The sequence below is a fragment of the Sus scrofa genome, chromosome 7 (assembly GCF_054392235.1).
Source record: "Sus scrofa isolate SSC_HxYL_T2T_F1_AM1 chromosome 7, Sscrofa_HxYL_maternal_Yorkshire_Landrace_v2.0, whole genome shotgun sequence".
Classification (NCBI taxonomy): Eukaryota; Metazoa; Chordata; class Mammalia; order Artiodactyla; family Suidae; genus Sus; species Sus scrofa.
Genome location: NC_139389.1, coordinates 63785257 through 63810546, shown reverse-complemented (window position 1 = coordinate 63810546; position 25290 = coordinate 63785257). Strand labels below are relative to the sequence as shown.

The following is a 25290-nucleotide window of genomic DNA, read 5'->3' as shown; positions in this document are numbered from 1 at the left end:
CCCAGGCAAGGGGTCAAATCAGAACTGCAGCTGCCACAGTTACAGAAACATGGGATCTGAGCTGAGTCTGCGACCTACACCACAGCTCACAGCAATACTGGATCCTTAACCCACTGAGTGACGTCGAGGATCAAACCTGCATCCTCATGGTTCCTAGTCAGGTTCGTTAGCCACTAAGCCACAACGGGAACTCCAAGAGCCGATATTTGTTTGAGTCTGAAAGCAGGAAAAAAGCCAAAGTCTCAGTTCAAAGACTGGCAGGAGCAGGGTCAGCCTTTTTGTTGTCTTCAGGCCTTCAATTTATGGGATGAGGGCCACCCATGTTGGGGAAGGGTGTGCTTTACTCAAATTTATATGTTAATCTCATTCAAAAACACCCTCACTGTGAGTTCCCATTGTGATGTAGCGGAAATGAACCTGACTAGTATCCATGAGGATGCAGGTTCAATACCTGGCCTGGATCAGCAGGTTAAGAATCCGGAGTTGCTGTGAGCCATGGTGTAGATCACAGACATGGCTCAGATCCCGAGTTGCTCTGGTTGTGGTATAGGCCGGCAGCTATAGCTCCGATTCAACCCATAGCCTGGGAAATTCCATATGTCGCAAGTGGGACCCTAAAAGGGAAAAAAAAAAACCCAACCAACCAACAAACCATCATACATCCCAACATCCATGCATATTCATCCCATGTGAATATTGCAAGCCAACCATAGCAATCCTCCCTCCTTGCCAGTGGTTACTTCTGGGGGATGGACAGGCCTCAGCCATGTGGTACAGGAGATGTGCAGGAAAGCTGACAGCAAGGTGCCTAGGAAAACTTCCCCGATCCAAACAGTGTGCTGCATGACACAGTGCTCTCCTCTGGAAGTTTTCTGGTAGAAGGTGACGGCAAAGGGGAGAAATGGAAAAGCCAGGTCTCCTGTCACTGATTCAACCTGGCTGAGAGCCCTCTTCCTTCTGGTCTCTTTGTTCACCGAGATAACACATGGTCTATTGTTCAAGCCACTTCAAGTTGTGGTTTCTGTTTCTTGAGGTTGAGGGTTTCCTAATACAGATCTATCCCAAGAGGCTTGGCAATTTCCACAGCCTTTAATTATAATGCTTGTCTGTGACAGGCAATTTTCTGCACATATAATAAATTGTTTCATTACTGTCTCAGATTTCAGTTTTTCTCTTCTTTTTTTTCCTTTGGTTTTCTTCCTTTCTCTCTCCCTCCTTCCTTCCTTCCTTCCTACTTTCTTTCTCTTTTCTCCCTCCTTCTTTCCTTCCTTTCTTTCTTCCTTCTTCTTTTTTTTAATGGCCATACTGTGTCATATGGAAGTTCCTTGGCCAAGGGTCGAATCAGAGTGGCAGCTGCATCTGTGATCTGTGCCAACACCAGATCCTTAACCCCGTGAGTGAGATCAAGGATGGAACGTGTATCCTCAGAGAGACAATGCTGAGTCCTTAACCCGCTGAGCCACAATGGGAACTCCCAAGTTCAATTTCTCTAATGGCATTTTAAGTAACCAATATGCTTCTAGATGTTCATTAAAATTTAGCCATGCATGATGCTCCCAATGTCACCAACCCATCAGAGGTCACAGAGGTGAAAACACCATCTCTTTAAGGCAGCATGTGGATATTCCTATGTCACCTCTTCTGGTGCCTGGTTTCCCTTAGCAATGACTACAAGATACAACTTAATTTCAGAGATGTTAAAATGTGAGCAAATAAGAATCTTAAATCTGAGAAAGCATTTTTAGATGTAGGGAGATGTAAATTTCTGCTGGTCTTTTGTGAGGAGGGGTGGTTTGGGACTGAGAGTGGAAAACAGGGGTGAATGGAGAAAGGACTCTGAGCTGAGGACAGGGTTGTCTGGTGTCCAGTTTGGAGACGTGACATAAGGAGATGCCATCGCGAGGCTATGCCTGCATTCTGCAGAGGTGTTCTGCATACCACTCAGTCATCTGTGTCTACAAAATGAAAATATGAGCCATATTGATCCATGTCCATATTTCTGTTAATGCAAAGACAGTTTTTTCCTTCTTTTCTTCAGTAACTTTGACCAAAATCTTTATGGAGTGACTATGCCAGGTCTCGGGCCACGGAAAAGACTTGGAGATAAATAAGGCACACCTCCTTCAAGGACCTCACAGTTTAGCAGGACAAGTTATAATATGTATATTCTTCTTGTGTATATTATATGTGTATGTACATGCTTGTATATCATAGTGCTATAGTCTGAATGTTGTGTTCCCCGAATTCGTATGTTGAAATCCTAACCCCCAGTGTGAAGGCATTCGAAGGTGGAGCCTTTGGTCATGACGGTGGAGCCCTGATGATTGAGATCAGTGCCCTCATAAAAAGGAACCCCAGGAGTTCCTGTTGGGGCGCAGCGGAAACGAACCTGACTAGTATCCGTGAAGTCTCGGGTTCGATCCCTGGCCTCAATCAGTGGTTAAGGATCCAGTGTTGCCGTGAACTGTGATGTAGATCACAGACATGGCTCGGATCTGGCGTTGCTGTGGCTGTGGTGTGGGGCTATAGCTCCGGTTTGACCTGGGAACCTCCACATGCCGCGGGTGCAGCCCTGAAAAGAAAGAAAGAAAAGAACAAAAACCCAGAGAGCTAGCTTGTCCCTTCTGCCATTGGGACACTCCGCAAAGATGGCCATTTAGGAAGTGGGCCCTCACCTGACCCTGAGTCCTCTAGCACCATGGTCGTGCACTTCTCAGCCCTCAGAATAGTGAAAAATAAATATTTGCTGTTTATGAGTCACCCAGTCTGTGGTATTTTGTTACAGCAGCCTGAATGGACAAAGACACATAGAGAATAATAGTTAGAGGGGTACCCTCCAAGACATGACTATGCTTACCTGTCTTCTTCTGTACTTTTGAGTTTTATTTTATTTTATTTTTTTATTTTTTTGTTTTTTGGTTTTTTTTGCTTTTAGTGCCACACCTGAGACATGTGGAAGTTCCCAGGCTAGGGGTCGAATCAGAGCTACAGCTGCTGGCCTACCACAACCACACCAAATGTGGGAATCCATGCCCCATCTGTGACCTACACCACAGCTCACAGCAACACCGGATCCTCAACCCACTGAGGGGGGCCAGGGCTTTAACCCACATCCTCGTGGACACTAGACAGGTTCATTACCACTGAGCCACAGTGGGAACTCCAGCTTTTGTGCTCTTTAAAACCCGTTTTTAAAATTGGCGTATGTTATAAGAAGCGAGGCCAGCAAAGAGGATTTGCAGTGGCCCAGGCAAAAGACAGTGGTGACTTGGGCAGAAAGGTTGTGGAAAACAGATCTGCCCAGATTTAGAAGCTACTGAGGAGGGGTAATCAGACATGGTGGAAGAGAAGAGTCAAAGATGGCTTCAGTGATGGGATGGATGGAGGGGCATCTGCTGGAAGAGATGTTTGGGGGCAGCCCTGGGCAGCAGTTGCCCAGGTGGATGCAGAATGAATGCCTCTGCAAGATTTCCACTGGCCATGCACCCACAGAATTGCCTCCCCAACCAGAGAGGTTGGCTAAGATGTCTACAGCAGCCCCCACCTCCAGTGACCTCTCCTAGGGGCAGTTGTCCATCCAGGAACCCAAGTCCAGGTGGCAATGTAGTCCTCAAACGGGCCGGTGAATGCCATCCCATTTCAAGCTGGGGGCTTACAAATCAGAAATGTGGGGTCACATTTGTCAGGGCCGGGCTCCGGTTGAGCCCGCCGCGGGGGCAGAACCCCTGCTTTCTGCCTCACAGCCTAGAAGGCCTGAATGAGCTCTGCCGCGGCTTCATCTCTCCACCCCTGGGTCACCCCGGGTCTGGGGCTCTTCCTGGTGTGAGTGCCCAGGGTGCAGCCAGGGCACTCATCCCAACCGCAAAATTCGCGTGGGGGATGAATCTTTCTCAGCTTTAGGAGTCGTGAAATCAGATGAAAAAAGTGGGGTGGAGGCTTCCTGGAGTCTGGGAAGGGAGAGCTTTGCTGAGCTATGAGAGGGCGTGGGGTGGAAGGAGTGCTGGGATAGAGGGGCAATAATGGTGGGAAAGAGAAAGGCTGCAACGGAATGAATGAAGGAAGAACGAACGGATCGTAGTTTATTTTTAGGCCTCTGTTCTCCAGAGTCTCAGTGTTGGAAAATCCACCCTCTTCTCACAGAGTGCAAAAGTCTCCTAGTTAGTTTTCCTTCTCTCATTTGTTACAACTTGCATTTTAAGACGCAGGGGCCCTGCTCCATCGGCTGGTGGGCTTCTCCAGTTCAGAGAATCAGACCGGCCTTGGAGGCCGCTGTGGCCTCTGTATTAGGCGAGTCTGGCTAGGATCGGCGCCCAGCGCTTGAGACCAGAGGCGGTGCTAGAGGACCTGGGGTGGGCGGCACCCCCACCTCAGCCCAGGCCACGCCCAGGCCACGCCCCACCAGTCTCGGCTCCGCCCCTTCTGCGGACAGACTCCGCGGCGCCGCGCGGCCAGCGCCTCCGCCCCCGAGCGCCCGGGCGGGCGGAGTGGCGGGTGAGGGGCGGGATGTTTGATGGGCGGGGGTCCCAATGACGGCATCCGAGCGCGCCGAGTTGGGGTTCAGAGCCTTCCTGGCCCGCAGGGGGACTGCGTTCCTACCCTAGCAGGTGGGTGTGGGTCCGGGACGCGGTGGAGGTCGAGGGCTAGGAGGCGGGAGGCGCGCGCTCGCCCCCACCTTGGCAGACCTGGGCCGGGTGGCCCTGGACGTCGGCACGCCAGGGGATCCCTGACCCAACACGAGGATCCTCCATCCTTGCTAACCAGCCTCCTGGAGTTGGCGGGGGCTCTCCGCTTCCCTAAGTCGGGGGCCTGAGGCCGGCATTCCGGGCCTAGCCAGGAGGAGTGAGGGCCCACGCTGCGAGAGTCGGGTTCGCGTTTGTAATCACTTCTCCAAACTTTCCGTGAGTTCCTGTCTCGAGAGTTCAGCTTCTCTGACTCCCTATCTCCTACCCCGGGCGCCCGACTGCGCCGGTGTTGTCCGGGAGATTGGGGGCGCGGAACAATGCCCGGAGCCCTGGCGCGGAGAAGCCAGCACGGAACGGGGCTGGAAAGGCTCTGGGTGAGGGGTGCATGGAGGCGCCTACAATCTTGCGTGGCAGGCACCACTGTGTGCTCAGGCCCGGGCACCCAGCAAGGCCTGAATGAACGAACGGACCATTACAGGTGCTGAGAGAAGTTAAATCGTGAAAAGAAAAGTGCTGTGACCCTAGAGTTGGGGTTGGATGTGGTGAGGTCTGCGATAAGCGAAGGGAAGAAGGGGACGAGGAAAGTTCCTTGGATAAAGATTATTTATCACTGTTAGGCAGCTACTAAGCGTTGGACCTTATGCTGGGAGCTGCAGCTGGAGCACGAAGGGAACAGGAGGGTCCCTGCTTCCTAGCTCCCAGTTTGGGAGGTAGGGGGAGACCAACGGATAATATGGCTTTTGCAAGGGAAGGGAGTGGTCAGTGGCTGTTGGAAGAACCAGGGGTGTGTGTGCTGGCGTGTGCTTGCCCTTCCCTAGCTCCCTGAGGATGGGACCAGCCTAAGCCTGGCGGGATGGGGAGTCAGGCTACACTGAGTGTGCTGCAGGCAGAGGATGGTGAGGGAAGGTGGGGTACAGGAAGTAAATAGGCAGGGCCCCGATTAAGGTTTTTTTGTTTTTTGTTTTTTGCCATTTCTTGGGCCACTCCCGCGGCATATGGAGGTTCCCAGGCTAGGGGTCTAATCGGAGCTGTAGCCACCGGCCTACTCCAGATCCACAGCGACTCGGGATCCGAGCCGCGTCTGCAACCTACACCACAGCTTACAGCAACGCCGGATCGTTAACCCACTGAGCAAGGCCAGGGATCGAACCCGCAACCTCATGGTTCCTAGTCAGATTCGTTAACCACTGAGCCATGACGGGAACTCCGGCCCCGATAAAGGTTTTGTTTGTTTGTTTTCTGTTAAGGTTTTGAATCTCAGAGGCATTGGGCAGCCAGTTTTGGGGGGAGTTTAAGCAGGAGGGTGACTAGATCACGTTTGTATTTTTGCAAGATGCCCCTGGTCGCAGCATAGGAAGGTGTAGGGGGGCTGAGGCCAGTGAGGAGGCTGGTGAAGATCTCTGTGGCTGGGACCAGGGCTTTGGCGAGAGGATGGAGACAAACAGGTGAACTTGATTTAGGAATTGGATTTGGCAGTATTTGACCGTGGGGGTCTTGCTCTCAAAGGATCTGCTGGCTTTTTTTTTTTTTTTTTTTTTTTTCTTCTTCGATTTTGGCCGCACCCATCAAACATATGGAACATATGGAAGTTCCTAGGCCAGGGATAGAATCCCAGCGGCAGCTGCGACCTATGCTACAGCTGTGGCAATGCCGGATCTTTAACCTTCTGCGCCAGGCCGGGGATTGAACCCACCTGGCCGAAGAGACAAAGCTGGATTCTTAACCCACTTTGCTACGGTGGAAACCCCTCTGCTGACTTTTTTGAAGAAGGTGGGTGTGAGGTGACAAAGGTGGAGACCAGAAAACCCAGGGCGTGTTAGGGAAATAAGGTCCCTGTGTGGTGCTGCTTGTGTGTGTGTGTGTCATCCTTCTAGGAGATGTGGTCAGAGTGGAAGGAAGCAGCTAGAACATGGAAGCCCCTGGATGTCTACTGGAGGGCTTAGGGCCTTATTTTGCCAGCGATGGGAGCCATGATGTTACTGTGTCGGATTTTATGCTGGCCCCTGCAGCATTTGGGCGTCAGGTGGTTGGGGCACGGAGGATGTTTGGAACCTTGATCACTCTCCCTTTTATCCGTCCACAGTCAGGAGCTGCAGGGTCTGGCTCCAGGTCCCCTGCAAGGTGAGACCAGTTGCTGATGACAGGGGCCTCTTCCTCTTTTCCCAGGGCCGGGAGCAGACTTTCCTCAATATGGGGCTGGAGGCCCAGAGGCTGCCAGCGGCCGAGAAGGCCCCAGTGAGGGTGGCCCTTCGAGTCCGCCCGCTGCTTCCCAAGGAGCTGCTGCATGGGCACCAGAGCTGCCTGAGGGTGGAGCCGGGGCATGGCGGAGTCACCCTGGGCCGAGACCGCCACTTTGGCTTCCATGTAGTGCTGGACGAGGATGCCGGGCAGGAGACTGTATACCAGGCCTGTGTGCAGCCCCTCCTGGAGGCTTTCTTTGAGGGCTTCAATGCCACCGTCTTTGCCTACGGTCAGACAGGCTCTGGGAAGACGTACACCATGGGAGAGACCAGTGTCGGTGAGTGACCCTGCTTGAGGCCCCGTGCCTCACTGTCTCCTGAATTTCTGCCCCTGCGCTCTTGCTGCTAGAGACAGCATGTTGGAGGAGGGAGGGTGCGTTTCCTAAACAGATCAGCAGCCCAGGCTGCACCCAGCCATGTCAGTGGGCAGAGTAGGGCAAGAAGGAAGAGTCCTTGGAGGTGAGTGGCCTTCTCTACTCCATGGAGGTGGGTCCATGTTATCTGGTTCTGGGGACCTCTCACGGGGAGAAGGGGTGCTCAGAAAGTTGGCCTGTCTCTGGAGGTTGTCAGGGTGGCTGCCAAAGGTCAGGAATCCGTGTTCTAGCTGGAATGGTGGTTGGAATGGGATGTTCGTGAGACATTGTTAAGAAAATAACACAGAATATAGGTTGGAACATTTCTGTACTTTTTTTTCTTTTTTCTTTTTTTGCTTTTTAGGGCTGCTCCTGAGGCATATGGAGGTTCCCAGGCCAGGGGTCCAATCGGAGCTACAGCTGCTGGCCTACAGCACAGCCACAGCAATGCCAGATCTGAGCCACGTCTGCGACCTACACCACAGCTCACAGCAATGCCAGATCCTGTGGACATGTTTGTTGTGGAAATTTAGGAAAATACAGAAAAGCACACACACAAGATAAAACTGACTTGATATTTGCCTTTCAGAAATCACTCACCCTATTAGCATTTCAGTTTCACTTTTGATGAAAATTATATCTTAAACAATGGTATTGTACTTGTTCTTTTGTATTCTTTTTTCTTTTCTTTTTAGGGCTGCACCTGTGACATATGGAGGTTTCCAGTCTAGGGGTTCAATCTGAGCTGTAGCTGCCAGCTTACACCACAGTCACAGCAACACCAGATCCCAGCCACGTCTGTGACCTATGCCATAGATCATGGCAACGCTGGATTCTTAACCCACTGAGTGAGGCCAGGGATTTAACCTGCGTCCTCATGGATGCTAGTGAGATTAGTTTCCGCTGAGCCACAATTCGAACTCCTGTATTCTGTTTTATTTTCTTAACAATGTATGACGAACATTTCTCTACTTTTTTCATTTTTCTTTTTTTTTTTTTGTTTTTTAGGGCTACACCCGAGGCATATGGAGGTTACCAGCTAGGGATCCAAGCCGGCCTACGCCACAGCAGTGCCAGATCCGAGCTGCGTCTGCGACCTACACCACAGCTCATGGCAACGCTGGGTCCTTAACCCACTGAGTAAGGGCAGGGATCGAACCCAATCCTCATCTATCCTAGTCGGGTTCATTCACCACTGAGCCACGATGGGAACTCCATTTCTCTACATCGTTAAGTAATCTTCGATCAAAAATTTTAGCGGCTGCCTGGCATGCCATTGTGAATATAATTTATGTAACCAGATCCCCTACTGGATGTTAGGATAGATGCTTAGGATGTTTGCGTTTTTATTAAGTTATGTGGAAGAGTGTGCTCTGAACATCGTCTTTACTACTTCCTTGGGATAAATTCAGGAGGTCCTTTAGATAACTGAGCACAGACTATGGTAATGAGTCCCCAGGAGGAGCCAGGCAAATGGTATCTGACCATCTGGCCGGGGTATAGTGAACGGGATACTAACATCATGAAAGGGGTTGGTTGAACCTGGAGAAGCTGCTTCCAGTTCTGGAGTTCTGCCTGCCCAGTCCACTCTGGCCTCTGCTGCTGCCTGGAGGTGGAGCCACATCCAGCAGAAGGCATGGTGGTAGGAGGCCCTGTGGTATCCCCCCCAGCCTCCCTTCATGAGGATGAACAGGGCATCATCCCGCGGGCCATGGCTGAGGCCTTCAAGCTGATTGATGAGAACGACCTGCTTGACTGTCTGGTGCACGTGTCCTACCTGGAAGTGTACAAGGAGGAGTTCCGGGACCTGCTGGAGGTGGGCACTGCCAGCCGTGACATCCAGCTTCGGGAGGATGATCGCGGGAATGTTGGTGAGGAACTCCTGGGTCCTCCACTGGCTCGGAGTAGGGTATCTGGCTTGGGGAGGCTTTACCTGCTTAGGGTGGCTTACCTGTCTGGTGTGGGGGGGATACCTCCTCACTGGGAAAGCCAAGTTCTGGATGGTTTTACTTTCATTTCCCCTGTCCCCACTAAGCTCAGCATACATTTGTGGACCCAGAATGAGAAGCATTGAGGTGGGCCTGGGAGAAACTGGATCCCCTCAACCCCCAGCCAGGATGAGCAGGACCCCCTAAGCATGGGGAAGAGGCCCCTGAGTCAAGAAAGGCCGTCAGAATTTCTGTTGTGGCTCAGCGGAAATGAACCTGACTAGCATCCATGAGGACACAGGTTCAATCCCTGGCCTCACTCAGTGGGTTGAAGATCTGGTATTTCCGTGAGCTGTGGCTGTGGCATAGGCATAGGCATGGCAACCGCAGCTCTGATTCGACCTTTAGCCTGGGAACCTCCATATGCCTCTGGTGCAGCCCTATAAAGACAAAAGAAAAAAAAAAAAGGAAAAGGCCTGTGGAGAATCAGGCCTGCTCTGCCTGCTCTGGTGGCTGGTCAGTCTCAGGCTGTCCTTGCCCTGGGCTCACAGCCTTCTGTGTCCACAGTTGTGTGTGGGGTGAAAGAGGTGGACGTGGAGGGCCTGGACGAGGTGCTGAGCCTCCTGGAGATGGGCAACGCAGCGAGGCACACGGGGGCCACACACCTCAACCGCCTCTCCAGCCGCTCACACACTGTCTTCACCGTGACTCTGGAGCAGAGGGGCCGGGCGCCGAGCCGCCTGCCTCGACCCCCCGCGGGCCAGCTGCTCATCTCCAAGTTCCACTTCGTGGACCTGGCAGGCTCGGAGAGGGTACTCAAGACAGGCAGCACGGGTGAGCGGCTCAAGGAGAGCATCCAGATCAACAGCAGCCTCTTGGCGCTGGGCAACGTCATCAGCGCCCTGGGCGACCCCCAGCGCCGCAGCAGCCACATCCCCTACCGGGACTCCAAGATCACCCGGTGAGCTGCCCAGTGGCCGCTGGCCCACAGAGAAGGGGCCTCGAGAGCCACACTAGTCTGTCCTGTTCTCTGGCTTCTGGGGTTGGGGGAGGCGATTAGGAGATAGCCCCGCCTTTGGTTTGCGGGGTGTATCGCTTATGCGGTTCGATCCACACAGAGGATCAGACGCTGTTTGGCGTCTGGTGCGCTAGCCCTGCCACTTTGGGGTCCCTGACACATCTCTCCTGGTGTCTTCAGGATCCTCAAAGACTCCCTGGGCGGGAACGCCAAGACAGTGATGATCGCCTGTGTCAGCCCGTCCTCCTCCGACTTTGACGAGACCCTCAACACCCTCAACTACGCCAGCCGTGCCCAGAACATCTGTAACCGCGCCACCATCAACTGGCAGCCCGAGGCCGAGCGGGCTCCCGAGGAGGCGGCGGCGGCAGTCCTGGCGCGAGGGCCTCCGAAGCACCGCTCGGAGACGCGCATCATCCACCGGGGCCGGCGCGCCCCGGGCCCTGCGGCCGCCTCCGCTGCGGCCACCGCCCGCCTGGGCGCCGAGTGTGCGCGCTACCGAGCCCGCACCGACGCCGCCTACAGCCTCCTGCGTGAGCTGCAGGCCGAGCCTGGCCTGCCTGGTGCTGCCGCCCGCAAGGTGCGCGACTGGCTGTGCGCCGTCGAGGGCGAGCGCAGCGCCCTGAGCTCCGCCTCTGGGCCGGACAGCGGCATCGAGAGCGCCTCCGCCGAGGAGCAGGCCACGCAGGGGCCTGGCGGGCAAAAGGTGGCCAAGGGCCGGGTGTCTCCCGGGGCTGGGGGAGGGGAGGAAGAAGGTTATTATATGGAGTTCCCGTCGTGGCGCAGTGGTTAACGAATCTGACTAGGAACCATGAGGTTGCGGGTTCGGTCCCTGCCCTTGCTCTGTGGGTTAACGATCTGGCGTTGCCGTGAGCTGTGGTGTAGGTTGCAGATGCGGCTCGGATCCCGAGTTGCTGTGGCTCTGGCGTAGGCTGGTGGCTACAGCTCCGATTCGACCCCTAGCCTGGGAATCTCCATATGCCGCGGGAGCGGCCCAAGAAATAACAACAACAACAACCAAAAAAAAAAAAAAAAAAAAAAAAAAAAGAAGGTTATTATACAGCCAACTGTGTGTCCCTGCCCCTTGCTCCTTAGCAGAGCACGTTCGGGATTCGGAGGCACTTCTGCTGATGATCGAGATGACTTTTCCATTTCTTAGAGTCTCAATCTGTAAAACAGGGCTAACCCCGGTCATGTAAAGATTGAAGATGCAGCAAGTGCCGGTGAAGGCTAAGCTGTTCCTACTAATAGTGGTGATGTTACTTTTAAGGGAAATATAATTAATAATGATGAGACATGACCCTCCGTGGCTTGCAGAGGGGACCGCAGGCCAGGTGGGGCCCCCACTGCAGATAGGGCTTGGAGCAGAGTAGCAAGCAGGGTTAGGGGAACCTCTGGCAGGGAAGGGGCTCAGGTGTCTCAGGGCTAGGCAGGCTTGTCCTGACAGCCAGCTCCTGCCCCTGAAGCTTCTCTCCCCGCCCCATAGGAAGATGAGGGGGGGCTGCAGCTGCTGGCCCTGCAGAGCCAGGTGGCCCAGCTGGAGGAAGAGAACCGGGACTTTCTGGCTGCGCTGGAGGACGCCATGGAGCAGTACAAACTGCAGGTGGGGCTGCCCCCTTCCACGTGTGGGGGGCATTTCTGTCAGGAGGTGAAACACCATGTTGGGATGAGAGGAAGTTAGCGGAGGCAGGGTTCTGGCAGGATGGGTAAATACGGGGAGGTGCACAACATGAGCAAAAGTGCGGAGGTGAGGAACACATTGGTACAAGGGGGTGTGCAGAAAGGAATGAGGTTGGATGGGAAGTGGGAATGGGGGGAGGCAGCCCTGCATTTTGTCCCAAGGTAACTGGGTCAGCATTACTCCTGGCGCCCTCTGGTGGCCGTGAGGAGCATGGCTGTGGAGGACGTGATTCGGATATGTGGCGGGGTGGACGGGTTTGAACCCAAACTAAGGCAATTTGTGTGCGAGAGGGACACCAAGAAGTGGTCAGAAGCATTTGACCCCCCACTTTAGCCCAGAGAGGGCAGGATGGCCTCAGACATGCTCTTCAGTTCCCTGTACTTCTGCCTGTCAGCATCCCTGCACCCCGCCTCTCCCACATCTGGGTCCTCTGTCAGCACCTGGACCATGTCTTCCAGAGCGACCGTCTTCGTGAGCAGCAGGAGGAGATGGCAGAGCTGCGGCTGCGGCTGGAGCTAGTGCGGCCTGGCTGGGGGGCCCCAGGGCTCTTGCAGGGCTTGCCCCCTGGGTCCTTTGTGCCTCGTCCTCACACAGCTCCCCTGGGGGGTGCCAACACCCATGTGCTGGGCATGGTGCCCCCTGGCTGCCTTCCTGGAGACGGAGCTGGTCCTGAGAACTGGGGAGAGGTGAGGAGGTGGTGAGGCTGGGCATTTGTTAGGCCTGTTGACCTAGGCAGGCTCCGGCAAAGGAAAGGTAATGCTGGTAATGTGCCCTTGCCCCATGCTTTCGTGGGACTAGCTACGAGATGCCCCTTTTCTGGGGTCCCTAGAGGAATGAAGCAAAATTGGGTAGGGCCTCTCAGAAGGATCTGGTGCCCTTGAGCATCCCCCAGAGTAGATGTTTGGGATGAGGAGGTTACAGAGGAGCTTCTTGTCTGGAACAGAAAGCTTGCATACCTCCAGAGATGGGGAGCTCATCACCTCTGAGGCTACCCCACCTCTCTGTCTGTGGTTGCCTTTCTTCACAAGTTCACTTTTCCATGAGCTCTAATCTTCTTGAGCCCGGTTTCCTGCTCTAGTTCTGTCTCTTGGGGCCTTTTGGACCAAGCCTGCTCCTTTGCATCTGCCTGAAAGCTCTGGGTCATCTCAGCTCTAAAGGCCTAGAGGACTGAGGAGAGGGAGGATGTGGCTTTGGCAGAAGCCTGTTATGCACCCCCCACTCTGGCGGGCATTGTTGGTGAGCTAAGACATGGGTGTGGAGGACCTGTATACAAGATAGAAATGGGCAGGCTGCCACCAGAGGAGGAGTGCCAGCTTTGCTTTGGGAGCTGGAGCAGGGAGGGAGGTGGGGGTGGGGTGGGGGGGGGAAGAAGAGGAAGGAGCAAGGGAAGAGGGACAAAGCTCCTACTCCACCTGGAGACACGGAAGGCTTCCCAGAGATGTCATTTGAACTACATTTTTTTTTTTTTTAGCTTTTAGGGCCACACCCACAGCATATGGAAGTTCCCTGGCTAGGAGTCAAATTGGATCTCCAGCTGCCGGCCTACACTACAGCCACAGCAACACCAGATCTGAGCCATGTCTGCACCACAGCTCATGGCAACACCACAGCCTTAACCCACTGGCCAGGAATCAAACCCGCAACCTCATGGTTCCTAGTCAGATTCGTTTCTGCTGTGCCACAACAGGAACTCCTGAGCTAGATCTTGAGGGTGAGGTAGGGCTTGAAGAGGTGGAGTTGTGTGAGGGGGCAGGCAAGATAGAGCATCGTTAGGGGCAAAGACTTGGTGATGAGAGATGGCTGATGGAGAATACCCTGCAAGCTTCCTGTCCTGAAACTCTGGCATCCCCTTGCAGGTGACAGATGCCAGGGAGTCTGGCACCAGGTTTCTGGAGGTGGGAGACAGGCTGGGAAGTGGCTCTTCAGCTGCATCATCAGAGGAAGAGGAGGAGGAGGAAGAGGGGGGAGGGGCGGGGGAAGAGTTGGAGCCCCTCCGGCGGACCCTGCACCTGCGCAGGTGAGTGGGACCCTTTGCCAAGCTAACAAGGACCAACTCAAGGTCAAGGTACGGCAGGAGGGGGAATCGCACGGTGGTCTCAGCGTGCCCTCAGCGATGTCACCCTGGCTGGTCCTTGGGGGAGAGCAGGCAGGGGTGGTGGGCTCTGAATGCAGAGTTCTCACTGGGCTGGGTGTGCTGACAAATGGGCCCAAGCCTCCCAGTTCTTAGCCTCTGAGGTGGCCCTCGGTGCCCCCAGCTGCCCTGCGCCCTCTGAGCTCAGCTGATGGCCTCAGAATTCTGCCACACTGGCACCCCAGGGTCACAGTGACCCTGGAGGGCTGGAAGATCCAATGGCATCTCTTCCCCTCCTGGGCCACCTCCAGGAGGTGGCTGTGCCGGGGGCAGGGACTGGGGAGGGTACAGACTCCCATTTCTGCCCTCCAGAAACGGGATCGGTAAGCGGAGCCAGAGGATGGGGGCCTGCTCAGGGAATCCACTTGGCAGGAAGGACCCAGAGCTTCGCCTGGGGGAGCTGGGCACAGCCATCCTGGGGCCCAGAGGTGAGCTGTGGGTACAGAAGGGGACCCACCCCTTTCTCCCCTTCACAGTCCTGGACCTGCCACCCCGGACGGCCCGCCCACCGTCCCTGGCTGCCCCTGGCCAGGGCAGGCCCCTCCTCTCCCCTCCCCTCGCCTGCCTCCCCCATAGTCAGTTGGGGCAGCAGCCTTGACGGTTGGCCTGTTACAGTGGTTGGTGGGAGCAAGACCCCAGCTTGGCCCCCCCAGGCTCCGGCTGCCACCGCCTCTGAGTGGCGGCTGGCCCAAGCACAGCAGAAGATCCGCGAGCTGGCCATCAACATCCGCATGAAGGAGGAGCTCATCGGCGAGCTGGTCCGCACAGGTGAGGGGCTTCCCCCCCCCAACCCCCGGGCCTCCTACCCAGAGCTGGTTGACAGCAGGGTCCAGAAGGTGTAGGTTTGATACCCAGCTCAGCTCCTTCCAGCTGTGTGACCTTGAACAGGTGGGATAACCCCTCTGTGCTTCAGTTTTCTCATCTCAACGGTGAAGATAACAATTGCCTCTATAAGGTTGCTGAAATGAGTTAATTCAGGTAAAGTTCTTACAGCAGCTTTCAAGAAGCCTTACTTTTTTTTGGTTGTCTTTTTAGGGCCACACCCATGGCAAATAGAGGTTCCCAGGCTAGAGGTTGAATCAGAGCTATTTATAACTGCCGGTCTACACTGGCAGCCACAGCAACACCAGATCTGAGCTGCATCCACGACCTACACCGCAGCCCACGACAATGCTGGCTCCTCAACCCACTGAGCAAGGACGGGGATCGAACCCGTGTCCTCATGGATACCAGTCGGGTTTGTTAACCACTGAGCCATGACAGGAACTCCAGGAAGCCTTACTTTTTACTACTATTATTTATCAATTGCTTGCTGTGTGTCAAGCACTGTGCTGGGCATAGAATCTTCTGGTCTTGGGAGAGCAGTGTCTCCAAATCATGCTATGTCTGCTACTGGTGATATGCATGATTGAGCAGGGATCGATTTTAGGTGGTAACCAGTGGTGACCAGTTGAGCTTTTTTTTTGGCCACACCCAAGGTATGTGGAAGTTCCCGGGCCAGGGATCCAACTTGTGCCAAAGCAGCAACCTGAGCCACAGCAATGACAATGCCGGATCCTTAACCCACTGTGCCACAGGGGGAATCCACAGATGAGCTTTTTTATTTTAATAGTTATGAATGTATTTATTACAAAATGCATTGGGAACAATTTCAAAGGGGCATATGAGAGGATAGACAAATGTAGCGCTTCCCTACACAGCCATCAGCAGATGTGGCATTTCCAAGCTTCATCCACGTTTGTTTCATCTCTCCCCTTTTTCTCTTTTTCTTTCTGTTTTGGTTTTTCGTGGTTTTTTTTTTTTTTTGGTCTTTTCAGGGCCACACCCAAGGCATATGAAAGTTCCCAGACTAGGGGTCACATTGAAATTGCAGCTGCCAGCCTATAGCACAGCCACAGCAATGTGGGATCCGAGCTGCATCTGCCACCTGCACCACAGCTCACGGCAACGCCGGATCCTTAACCCACTGAGCGGGGTCAGGAATCAAACCCGCGTCCTCATGGATACTACTCGGGTTTGTTACTGCTATGCCACGACAGGAACGCTCAACTCTCCCTTTTTTCATTGCTGAAATATTTTGGAACAAATCCAAGGCGTCATGTCCTTTTATCCCGAAGCCTTTCAGTATGCCTCTTTCTGGACATTTTAACCAGAATGCCATCAATACATCTAACAAAACCAGTGTCCTCTCAGTGCCCAGAGCAGAAGCAGTTCTTCAGTAGCGTCTGTGTACAGCTTTGGACTTGTCCACACATTATACTTCCTTTTGTTAGGTCTCTGAAGTCTATGTTGTCTCACCTCTTCACAGTCATTCTCCAGAATGTTCCAAACCCCAAATGTTCTGGATTTGTTTCTTAGCCTCTTCGTGTTGTCGTCTTGCTTGCTCCTCTGTCCTCCAGATTTCCTGCAAATAAATGGTAGTTCTAGAGGCTTAGCTGTATGCAGACTCAAGTTATGCCTTTATTTTAGCCATGCGTTAGGTGAAACAAGATCTAGGTAATTCATAATTTCCTTGGGCACTGCTATGGATAAAGCTCTTTTAAAAAATGAGGAGTTCCCGTTGTGGCTCAGTGGGAATGAATCTGACTAGCATCCATGAGGATGCAGGTTCAATCCCTTGCCTTGCTCAGTGAGTTGGGGATATGGCATTGCTGTGGCTGTGGCTGTGGCTGGTAGCTACAGCTCCAATTTGGCCCCTAGCCTAGGAGCTTCCATATGCTGTGGTCATGGCCCTAAAAACCAAAAAAAAAAAAAAAAAAAAAAAGTCAATTTTGGGAGTCCCCTGGTGGGCTAGTGGTTAGGATTTGGTGCTTCCACCACTATGGCCCAGGATTCAATCCCTGGCCTGGGAACTGAGATCCCATATCAAACCAGTGTCATGCAGCCACCAAAAAAAAAAAAGGTATGGCAAAATTCACATAGGTGTCCAGGGGCAACACAGTTCTGGAAAACCTCTCGGGAACAAACTATGATTCTCTACAGAGAGAGGGGCTGCCTGGGCCGACACAGCCCCCCTTTTTTCCAGGGAAGGCGGCCCAGGCCTTGAACCGCCAACACAGCCAACGTATCCGAGAGCTGGAGCAGGAGGCCGAGCGGGTGCGGGCCGAGTTGAGCGAAGGCCAGAGGCAGCTGCGGGAGCTTGAGAGCAAGGAGCCCCAGGACGCTGGCTCACGTTCCCAGCTCCAGGAATTCCGCAAGAGGGTTGCTGCCGCTCAAAGCCAGGTGCAGGTCAGTGTCAGGCCCCGGGGGTTGGGGTGGCAGCCTCTGAGGCTGTGGTCCTGGGGTCATGACGTGTGAACTCCAGAGCCCAAGGTCACAGAAGAACCTGTGGGTGCTCAGGGGCTTGTGCCCCAGTCCTGGCTGGTGATGCAAACAGCCTCCTGGCCTCCTGGGATGAGGCTGGTGTTAGACAGAAGCTGGGGGTCAACTCGGCTTTAAACACAGCAGAGGCAGGGAGGCGGGGCCTGCCTGAAGACCACCAGGAGACCATCAAAAGAAGCTGACCCTCCCGCATGCAGCCCTCTGCACCCTCCCTCCATCTACCCTTCCTTTCTCCTTTCACCTCTCTGTCCCACCATCCCTCTGTCCATCCACTCATCAGTCCATGTGTCCATCCAATCCATTTATGCATCTAATCCACTTATGCATCTCTTCATTTGTCTTTATATTCCCCTTTATCGATCTGTGCATTATCTGTCCGTCTGGTTTTTTACCTTTATGTGATCCTATCCATCCATCTGTCTACCCACCCTTCCATCTCTTTGCAACCAAGTGTCCATCCATCATTCTTCCCTTCTTTGCTCAGTTCACGCGTCCAAGAGACAGTACAGTAGCGGGATCAAGAGCACAGGTTTTGGAACCTGACTGCTTGGGTTTGAATCCCAGCTCTGCCCTTTACTAGCTGTGTGTCCTTGGTCAAGTGTCTTAACCTCTCTGCGCCTCAGTTTCCTAATCTGTTTAGTAGGAATAATTATTATTATTATTATTATTATTTTTTTTTTTTGTCTTTTTGTTATTGTTGTTGTTGCTATTTCTTGGGCCGCTCCCGTGGCATATGGAGGTTCCCAGGCTAGGGGTCGAATCGGAGCTGTAGCCACCGGCCTACGCCAGAGCCACAGCAACGCGGGATCCGAGCCGCGTCTGCAACCTACACCACAGCTCACGGCAACGCCGGATCGTTAACCCACTGAGCAAGGGGCAGGGACCGAACCCGCAACCTCATGGTTTCTAGTCGGATTCGTTAACCACTGCGCCACGACGGGAACTCCAGTAGGAATAATTATAATCATACCTTTTCATAGAATTGTTAGGACTTTTTAATATATTGAGAACACTTGGTACCTAGTAAATGTCATAGTATTTTGACATTTTTGTCATTTTGATACTTTTATTAGTCCATCATTTATCCACCCGTTTTCCCTTCTGTCCTGCATGCCCTTGTTGAGACCCAGACACCATGCCAGGCTCTCTGCAGCCGCTATGCATGGCCCAGTGGAGCCTGTGTTGTCCCAGGTGCTGAAGGAGAAGAAGCAGGTGACAGAGCGGCTGGTGTCGCTGTCGGCCCAGAGTGAGAAGCGGCTGCAGGAGCTTGAGAGGAATGTGCAACTTATGCGGCAGCAGCAGGGGCAGCTGCAGAGGCGGCTTCGAGAGGAGACGGAGCAGAAGCGGCGCCTGGAGACAGAGATGAACAAGCGGCAGCACCGAGTCAAGGTCGGGTGCTTGGTGACGGGGCATCCTGTCCAGGCTGGGAGGCTGCACTGGGCACAGAGCTAGAGGACTCCGTGCAGGTCCCAGCACTCCCAGCCACATGACCTCATCAAGCAGATCACTCAGCCTCCCTGAGTTTGTTTCTTCACCTGAAAATGAGGAGAGTTATGGGAAGCTCAAGGCCAGGGTCAGAATGCAGTGAGATGACCTGTGTAAGGGGACTGGCAACGTGTTAAGTGTTCACGTCTGTTTGCTGGTCCCCAGCAAGACCTAGGGGGTGGCAAAGCTGGGTGATGCTATGCAGGGCCGGGCACTCCTGCGGGCTGTGGGGAGTCACAGGCTCTGGGAGGACCCTGGCACCACTCATGGCCCTGCTCACTGAGCTAACCCTGTGCCTCCCCAGGAGCTGGAGCTAAAGCACGAGCAGCAGCAAAAGATCCTGAAGATCAAGACAGAAGAGATCGCGGCGTTTCAGAGGAAGCGGCGCAGTGGCAGCAATGGCTCTGTGGTCAGCCTGGAGCAGCAACAGGTGGGGCCTGGGCTGGGCCTGTGACCCCAGGGGCACCCACAGCCTGGCCAGTTGCTAGGGTTCCCCAGGGGTCAGCCAGTGGGCACAGCTTTCTTCCTGTCTGAGTTCTCTCCCCGCCTCCCCCACTGTCCCTTAGAAGATCGAGGAGCAGAAGAAGTGGCTGGACCAGGAGATGGAGAAGGTGCTTCAGCAGCGGCGGGCACTGGAGGAGCTGGGGGAGGAGCTCCGCAAGCGGGAAGCCATCCTGGCCAAGAAGGAGGCCCTGATGCAGGAGAAGACAGGGCTGGAGAGCAAGCGGCTGCGGTCCAGCCAGGTGAGGTCCAGCCAGGTGAGGTCTTTTCAGGTGAAGTCTCTCCAGGTGATAACCCTGCCAGGTGAGGTGTAGACAGTTGAGGTTCTTCTAGGTGATACCCCTGCCAGGTAAGTTCTAACCAGGTCAAGCGCTGTTCTACTGGGCTATATCCTATGGATCCCTCAACAATTCTAGGGCTTTGGGGTGTCTGTGATGCATGTCTTTTTTTTTTTTTTTTTGGTAAGCTTTTTAGGGCCACACCTGAGGCATATGGAGGTTCCCAGGCTAGGGGTCAAATCAGAGCTACAGCTCCTGGCCTATGCCACAGCCACAGCAACATGGGATCTGAGCTGCACCTGTGACCTACACCACAGCTCACAGCAATGCCGGATTCTTAACCCACTGAGCGAGGCCAGGGATTGAACCCGAGTTCTCCTGGATACTAGTTGGGTTTGTTACAACTGAGCCACCACAGGAACTCCTGTGATGCAGGTTCTGGGTAGAAAAACCTCTCCAAGTATCTACCCCACAATTCATTTTACCTCATTTACCACCCATTCTGGGACCATGCAAGCAAAACCAGAAACCACAGGTATGGAGGTGGTTCGGCCAAAGAGAAAGAACTTTCACTGGCATTGGAGGCAGTCGGACCTGGCCCCACCCAGCTCCATGTGGCTTCCCTGGTCCCTTTTCAGTAGGAAGCTTCTGATTCAGTTTCCCTATCTGTCTAATGGAATCACAGCTGCCATGAGGGTTAGAGAGGGTGGTGCATCATATACGAAGCCCAGAGCCTGTTCTGGGAGTGGGTCCTCCGGCTAGACTCCCACAGGGTTCTAGACCCACTCCTGCGGTCATGGAGTCCAAGAGGGTTTCGGTGATGCTGGATTATCCGCAGTTTCCCTCAGCCATTAGAGCCCTCACTTCCTCCCATGTCAGCTTCTCAGAAGGGCCTCTGGGGTTTGGTCTCTAATTCCTCTCAATTCCCATCACAAATCTCAGTGACAGGCCATCACCACCATGCTCTGCCTTTGCCCATGTCATCCGTTCCCTCCTGGTCAGGACTATCCTTTCCTCTGCTCATCTGTCTCCTCCTTCAAGGCCATCTCTGGGGGCCCCTCCTCAGAGGCATGGGTTTCAGCAGCCCTCACTACCCAGTGCAGGACCAAGAGTCAGGCTTACCCTTGAGCAGCCCTCTTGGGGTGCCAGATTCTTGCAGGAAGGCGCCACCTCCTCCCTAGCATCCAGCAGTGATGGCAGGGCTGGGATGTCCCTGTTAGCCCCCAGGAGGGTGGGACCCACTCATTCCCTAATTGCTGGCGGTGCCACCCCCAGGCCCTCAGCGAGGACATTGTGCGAGTGTCCAGCCGGCTGGAGCACCTGGAGAAGGAGCTCACGGAGAAGAGCGAGCAGCTGCGGCAGGGCAGCGCCCAGAGCCAGCAGCAGATCCGCAGGGAGATTGACGCTCTGCGCCAGGAGAAGGACTCACTGCTCAAGCAGCGGCTGGAGATCGATGGCAAGCTGAGGCAGGGCAACGTGTTGTCCCCTGAGGTGCGGGCTGGCCCCGGGCCCTGGCTTCCTCGAGGCTTTGGGATGCACAGTCCTCCCAGCTACTGGCCCACAAAGAGCCTGATGGACACCCCCCCCCCGACTCCCGCCCCGCTCCAGCCCCCCCGCCCCACTCCAGCCTCTCGGTCCTGCCCAGTGGACTCTGGGCTTGTTCTGCATCCTCTGTCCCATGGCCTGCGGGCTCACACTCTCAGCTCCCTGGGGAGGATGTCAGTGCAGCGCTGAGTCCCGACAGCAGAGACAGCCTGCCCTAAGAGAAACCGTGGCAGACTGTGCCTCGCGGTCCCGCCATGCCTTTCCTTTAGGACAGGGTCTTGGAGCCCGAGTGCTGATCACCCCAGAGGTCACATGCTTCAAAGAGCCTCTTAGAAGAGCCCCCCCAGCCCACCCCAGTCAGGACTGCGATAGAAACACACCCGTTCCTGCAGTAGTAGAACAGGCCGCCATGCTGACTGTGGTTAAGGGGACCTGTTAAGGGCTGGGTGGTGGCTATGTGTGACATCCTGAGCCTTCTGTTGTCAGTGAGTGGGCATCCTGTGGTGCAGGGAGTCCACCCCTACCCCCCCCACACACACATCCCCATGTCCCCGCAGGAGGAGCGGACACTGTTCCAGCTGGATGAGGCCATTGAGGCCCTGGATGCGGCCATCGAGTACAAGAACGAAGCCATCACGTGCCGTCAGCGGGTGCTGCGGGCCTCAGCCTCCTTGCTGTCCCAGTGCGAGATGAACCTCATGGCCAAGCTTAGCTACCTCTCGTCCTCGGAGACTAGAGCCCTGCTCTGCAAGTACTTTGACAAGGTAGGTCACCGGCTCACGAACCTCTGCCTCCTCCTTCTGGAATGTGGGGCCAGGGGCAGTATTGATGGCAGCTCGAGAACCCCCTGTTCCCTTCCAGACAGAGAGACAGAATCAGGACAAACTCTAGTCTCCAGGGCTGTCTCAAATGCCTCAAGTCTGCCTTACTCGGTGAAACCAAGACCAAGTCTCCTCCACCTCCCCTTCCAGTCCTATTGGCACCTTCAGGGTGGCCCAGATCAGTGGTCCTAAACAAGGGAGGATTTTATCCCCTGCCCCAGGGAACATTTGGCCACATCTAGGCATACTTTGGGTTGTCACAACCGTGGGGGTAGAGGCCAAGGATGCAGTGAAGTATCTCATGACACACAGGGCAGGCCTCTACAACCAAGAATTACGAGACCCCAAATGTCAGATGTTCCAGAGTTGAGAAATCCTGGCCTCCATAAAATCTTGAGATCTACGCTTGAGATCTGCTTAGAATTTGCCTTAAAATCTGCCTAGAAGCTTCTTAATGTGTGACTAGAAGTTTTAGGCAGGGAGGACAAATAAGATTTGGAAATTGCTGCTTAGAGCATTGCCACCTTGAGGTGACCGAAGCCAAGTCTTGGCTCAGCAGGAGCATTGTCGGCCATTGGTGGCAAGTTGGCCAGATCTCTGGTTGAGGAGTCCCTCAGTGCAGGGAGCTGGTGCTGGGGGCTAAGCCTGGCTGGGTCTTGGGACAGGTGGTGACGCTCCGAGAGGAGCAGCACCAGCAGCAGATTGCCTTCTCGGAGTTGGAGATGCAGTTGGAGGAGCAGCAGAGGCTGGTCTACTGGCTGGAGGTAGCCCTGGAGCGGCAGCGCCTGGAGATGGACCGCCAGCTGACCCTGCAGCAGAAGGAGCATGAGCAGAACATGCAGCTCCTGCTCCAGCAGAGTCGAGGTGAGGCGTGGGCCTGCCCGAGGCTGAGGTGGCTGTGGCCTGCGTGCAGCCCCTCATCCTTTTTCTGCGTCTCCCCTCCAGACCACCTTGGTGAAGGGTTTGCGGACAGCAAGAGGCAGTATGAGACCAGGATCCAAGCTCTGGAGAAGGAGCTGGGCCGCCACGTGTGGCTAAACCAGGAACTGAAGCAGCAGCTCAGCAGTTTGGACACTGGAGGCCAGGGCAGGGGTAATTGTCCTGTGCGCATGCTTTGCCCTGCCTTGCTCTAAGGTCGGGTTTTTTTTCTTGGTTCTGGGAGGAGCTGAGACCACTCTAACCTCAGCTCACACACTGCTCATTACGCCAGGGCATTGGGAGGTTAGGGCTTTAGGAAGGTGCTGCTGCATCTGTTTCTGACAGGGATGTCATTGTCCCCAGTGACAGGTGGGGAGAAGAGGACCCTGTGCCTGGACAACAGACAAGCCCCTGCAAATGAAGACGGGCCCCACGCAGCACCTGAGCCGCTCTGGCAGTCCCCCCTCGTCGAGGGCGCCCCCAGGGCCCGGGAGGAGATAAGGGACTTGGTCCATGCCCCATTGCCGTTGACATGGAAACGCTCGAGCCTGTGCAGTGAGGAGCAGGGCTCCCCTGAGGAGCTGCGGCAGCGGGAGGCCACTGAGCCCCTGGTGGGGCGGGTGCTAGCTGTGGGTGAGGTGGGTCCACCCTGGAACCTCGGGTCCTTGCCCAAGCCCCGGCGGGAACTACGAAGGGCCAGCCCAGGGATGATTGACGTCAGGAAGAACCCCCTGTAGGGAGAGCCGCTCGGGAGGGAGACCTGGAGCCTGCTGAAAGGGGTGTTGCCTACACGCGCTTCTGTAGAGTCCTTACTTCAAACTCCAAATCAGGTCCTGGTCTTTCCAATTGAAGTCAACAAATGTGGGCCATAGCCCAGAATGGGACTCAAATCGCTTTTTTAAAAATTCCTACCAATCACTCGCTTTAAGCTGCAGTACCAGATTGCTACCTTTTGGCTTGAGTTTCAGAGGGATGATTCTGGTCTCGAGCCAACATGTGTGTACTGTTAATTCTGGAGTTCAGCCAAGGCTTGTCAGTGGCAACAGGACTGGTTTAAACGGTCTCATGTATATGGCAGTGGGGGGAAATGGGAAGCTTAGCAGTTTTAAAAGTTTTGTAAAATCATTTTATAAATAAATGAGAATAATCTCTGGATGGAGAAAGGGGTTTTTGCTTAGAGTCTGATTTACAGGATCACAGTAGGACTCAGATTTGGGAACATGACAGGCTTGAAAGCTTTTCGGAGACTATGAGATAGTTCTGAATCAGCCCTCACCATTAGTCAGGCTCCTGGCCAAGACTTGACAGTGAGCTGGTCCATGGGGCGCTCCAGGCAAAAACACAACTCAGGTGAGTCTCCCTGTGAATGGTGGGAACTGAGGGTCTGACTGCCGGGATTGACCTTGAGATGTGGCTGCACCACAGACCAGAGCAAGTCTATGGTCATAGTTAACCTCAGGCTGGAACGTCATACAGAAATGCAGCAGATGCTCAGTAGCTGGAGATAAATGTATTGTTCCCCAGGGAAGGCAAAACATTTGTTCTGCCCCTGTGACGGTGTTCCGTTTGTGTAAGCTGCTTCCAAGTCTGCCTCCAGCCTGGGGTCCCTCTCCTATTTCACAGGTGAAGCAGAGCAGTCTGACTTGCAAATGATCACGGCTGGGGCTGGAATGGGATCCTGGTCTTACAGATCCTTGTCTGGTTCTTGACTCCTAGGTGGCCTCTGAACTACACCTAGTGTAGCTCACTAGTGGCCACCAGCAATAGCACCTCCCTACCGTGGGGCAAGCATGGTGGGTCAGGGCTGGGCTTGAGGCTGGATGGATTCCATGAGCGGGAGAGCTGATCACGGTTTCAGGAGGCTCGGGGCCGGCCCCCCTTTACGACCTCGTGGACCTGGCTGACCTCACCGTCATGTTTTCCATTTCCTCGGTTCCATTAAGCCCTGGTTATTCCAGTTTCTGTGCAGCAAGCTGAGGGTTACATATGCTGAAGGGACCAGCAGGGCCCTGGCTCAGATGAACCAAATTTCTGGATATATGGCTAAGAATTCTTTTCTGGTACGTGTCTAGAATTCCTTCTATGTCCAGAGGAAACTGCTTACAGAGCACGTGTCCTGTCAGGGAGTGCAGTGGCTCTGGACAAGCTCTGTAGTGTTTGTGGTTACATCCCGAAACCAGTCCCACGCTAATTAGCTAATCAGCTTTTTCCGTGTATATGTTCTGCTGATGGGACGTCTCCTGGAGAGTGCTCGGCTGAAGGGAGAGTCTTCTGCCGCAGAGGGAAATACTTCTACATCCTCTTCTAGAAAAAGGCAAAAAGAATTAGCTAGCATGCAGGAAGTCACTGAGACTGGAACAAAAGAAAATGGGCTAGGACTGCAGAGGC

At 54.4% G+C, this 25290-nt stretch overlaps 2 protein-coding genes across 4 annotated transcripts in view; one reads left to right on the top strand and one right to left on the bottom strand.

The window, feature by feature from the left end:
• The first annotated feature begins 4547 nt into the window (after nt 1–4547).
• On the top strand, nt 4548–24065 carry KIF7 (kinesin family member 7). Of its 3 annotated transcripts, XM_084968608.1 has the most exons (20): nt 4548–5266; nt 5684–6452; nt 6849–7200; nt 8946–9146; nt 9771–10164; nt 10402–10927; nt 11708–11824; nt 12361–12588; nt 13759–13919; nt 14346–14461; nt 14649–14801; nt 17059–17261; nt 18546–18743; nt 19144–19269; nt 19406–19582; nt 20894–21109; nt 21721–21927; nt 22650–22848; nt 22930–23076; nt 23266–24065. In XM_084968608.1, the coding sequence occupies exons 3-20, from the start codon at nt 6873–6875 to the stop codon at nt 23637–23639; spliced, it is 4071 nt and encodes a 1356-aa protein (XP_084824734.1). In that variant the 5' UTR covers nt 4548–5266; nt 5684–6452; nt 6849–6872; the 3' UTR covers nt 23640–24065. The 3 variants fall into 3 exon arrangements, with proteins under 3 accessions (XP_084824734.1, XP_020954619.2, XP_020954620.2); XM_021098960.2 differs by lacking the exon at nt 5684–6452 and having other exon boundaries at nt 4548–4604; XM_021098961.2 differs by having other exon boundaries at nt 4548–6452.
• TICRR (TOPBP1 interacting checkpoint and replication regulator) overlaps nt 24006–25290 on the bottom strand; it is a 57139-nt gene continuing 55854 nt past the window's right edge. Inside the window, exon 22 of the mRNA XM_021098959.2 lies at nt 24006–25206. Within this exon, the coding sequence (XP_020954618.2) occupies nt 25094–25206 (113 nt within the window). The 3' untranslated portion in view covers nt 24006–25093. The remainder of the gene's footprint in view (nt 25207–25290) is intronic.

Coding starts and splice junctions, on each gene's coding strand:
- KIF7 (XM_021098960.2), top strand. CDS start 6,873: ATGGGGCTGGAGGCCCAGAGGCTGCCAGCGGCCGAGAAGGCCCCAGTG. Junction 11,825..12,360: donor TGGAGCAGTACAAACTGCAG/GTGGGGCTGCCC, acceptor CATGTCTTCCAG/AGCGACCGTCTTCGTGAGCA. Junction 19,583..20,893: donor AGCGGCTGCGGTCCAGCCAG/GTGAGGTCCAGC, acceptor TGCCACCCCCAG/GCCCTCAGCGAGGACATTGT.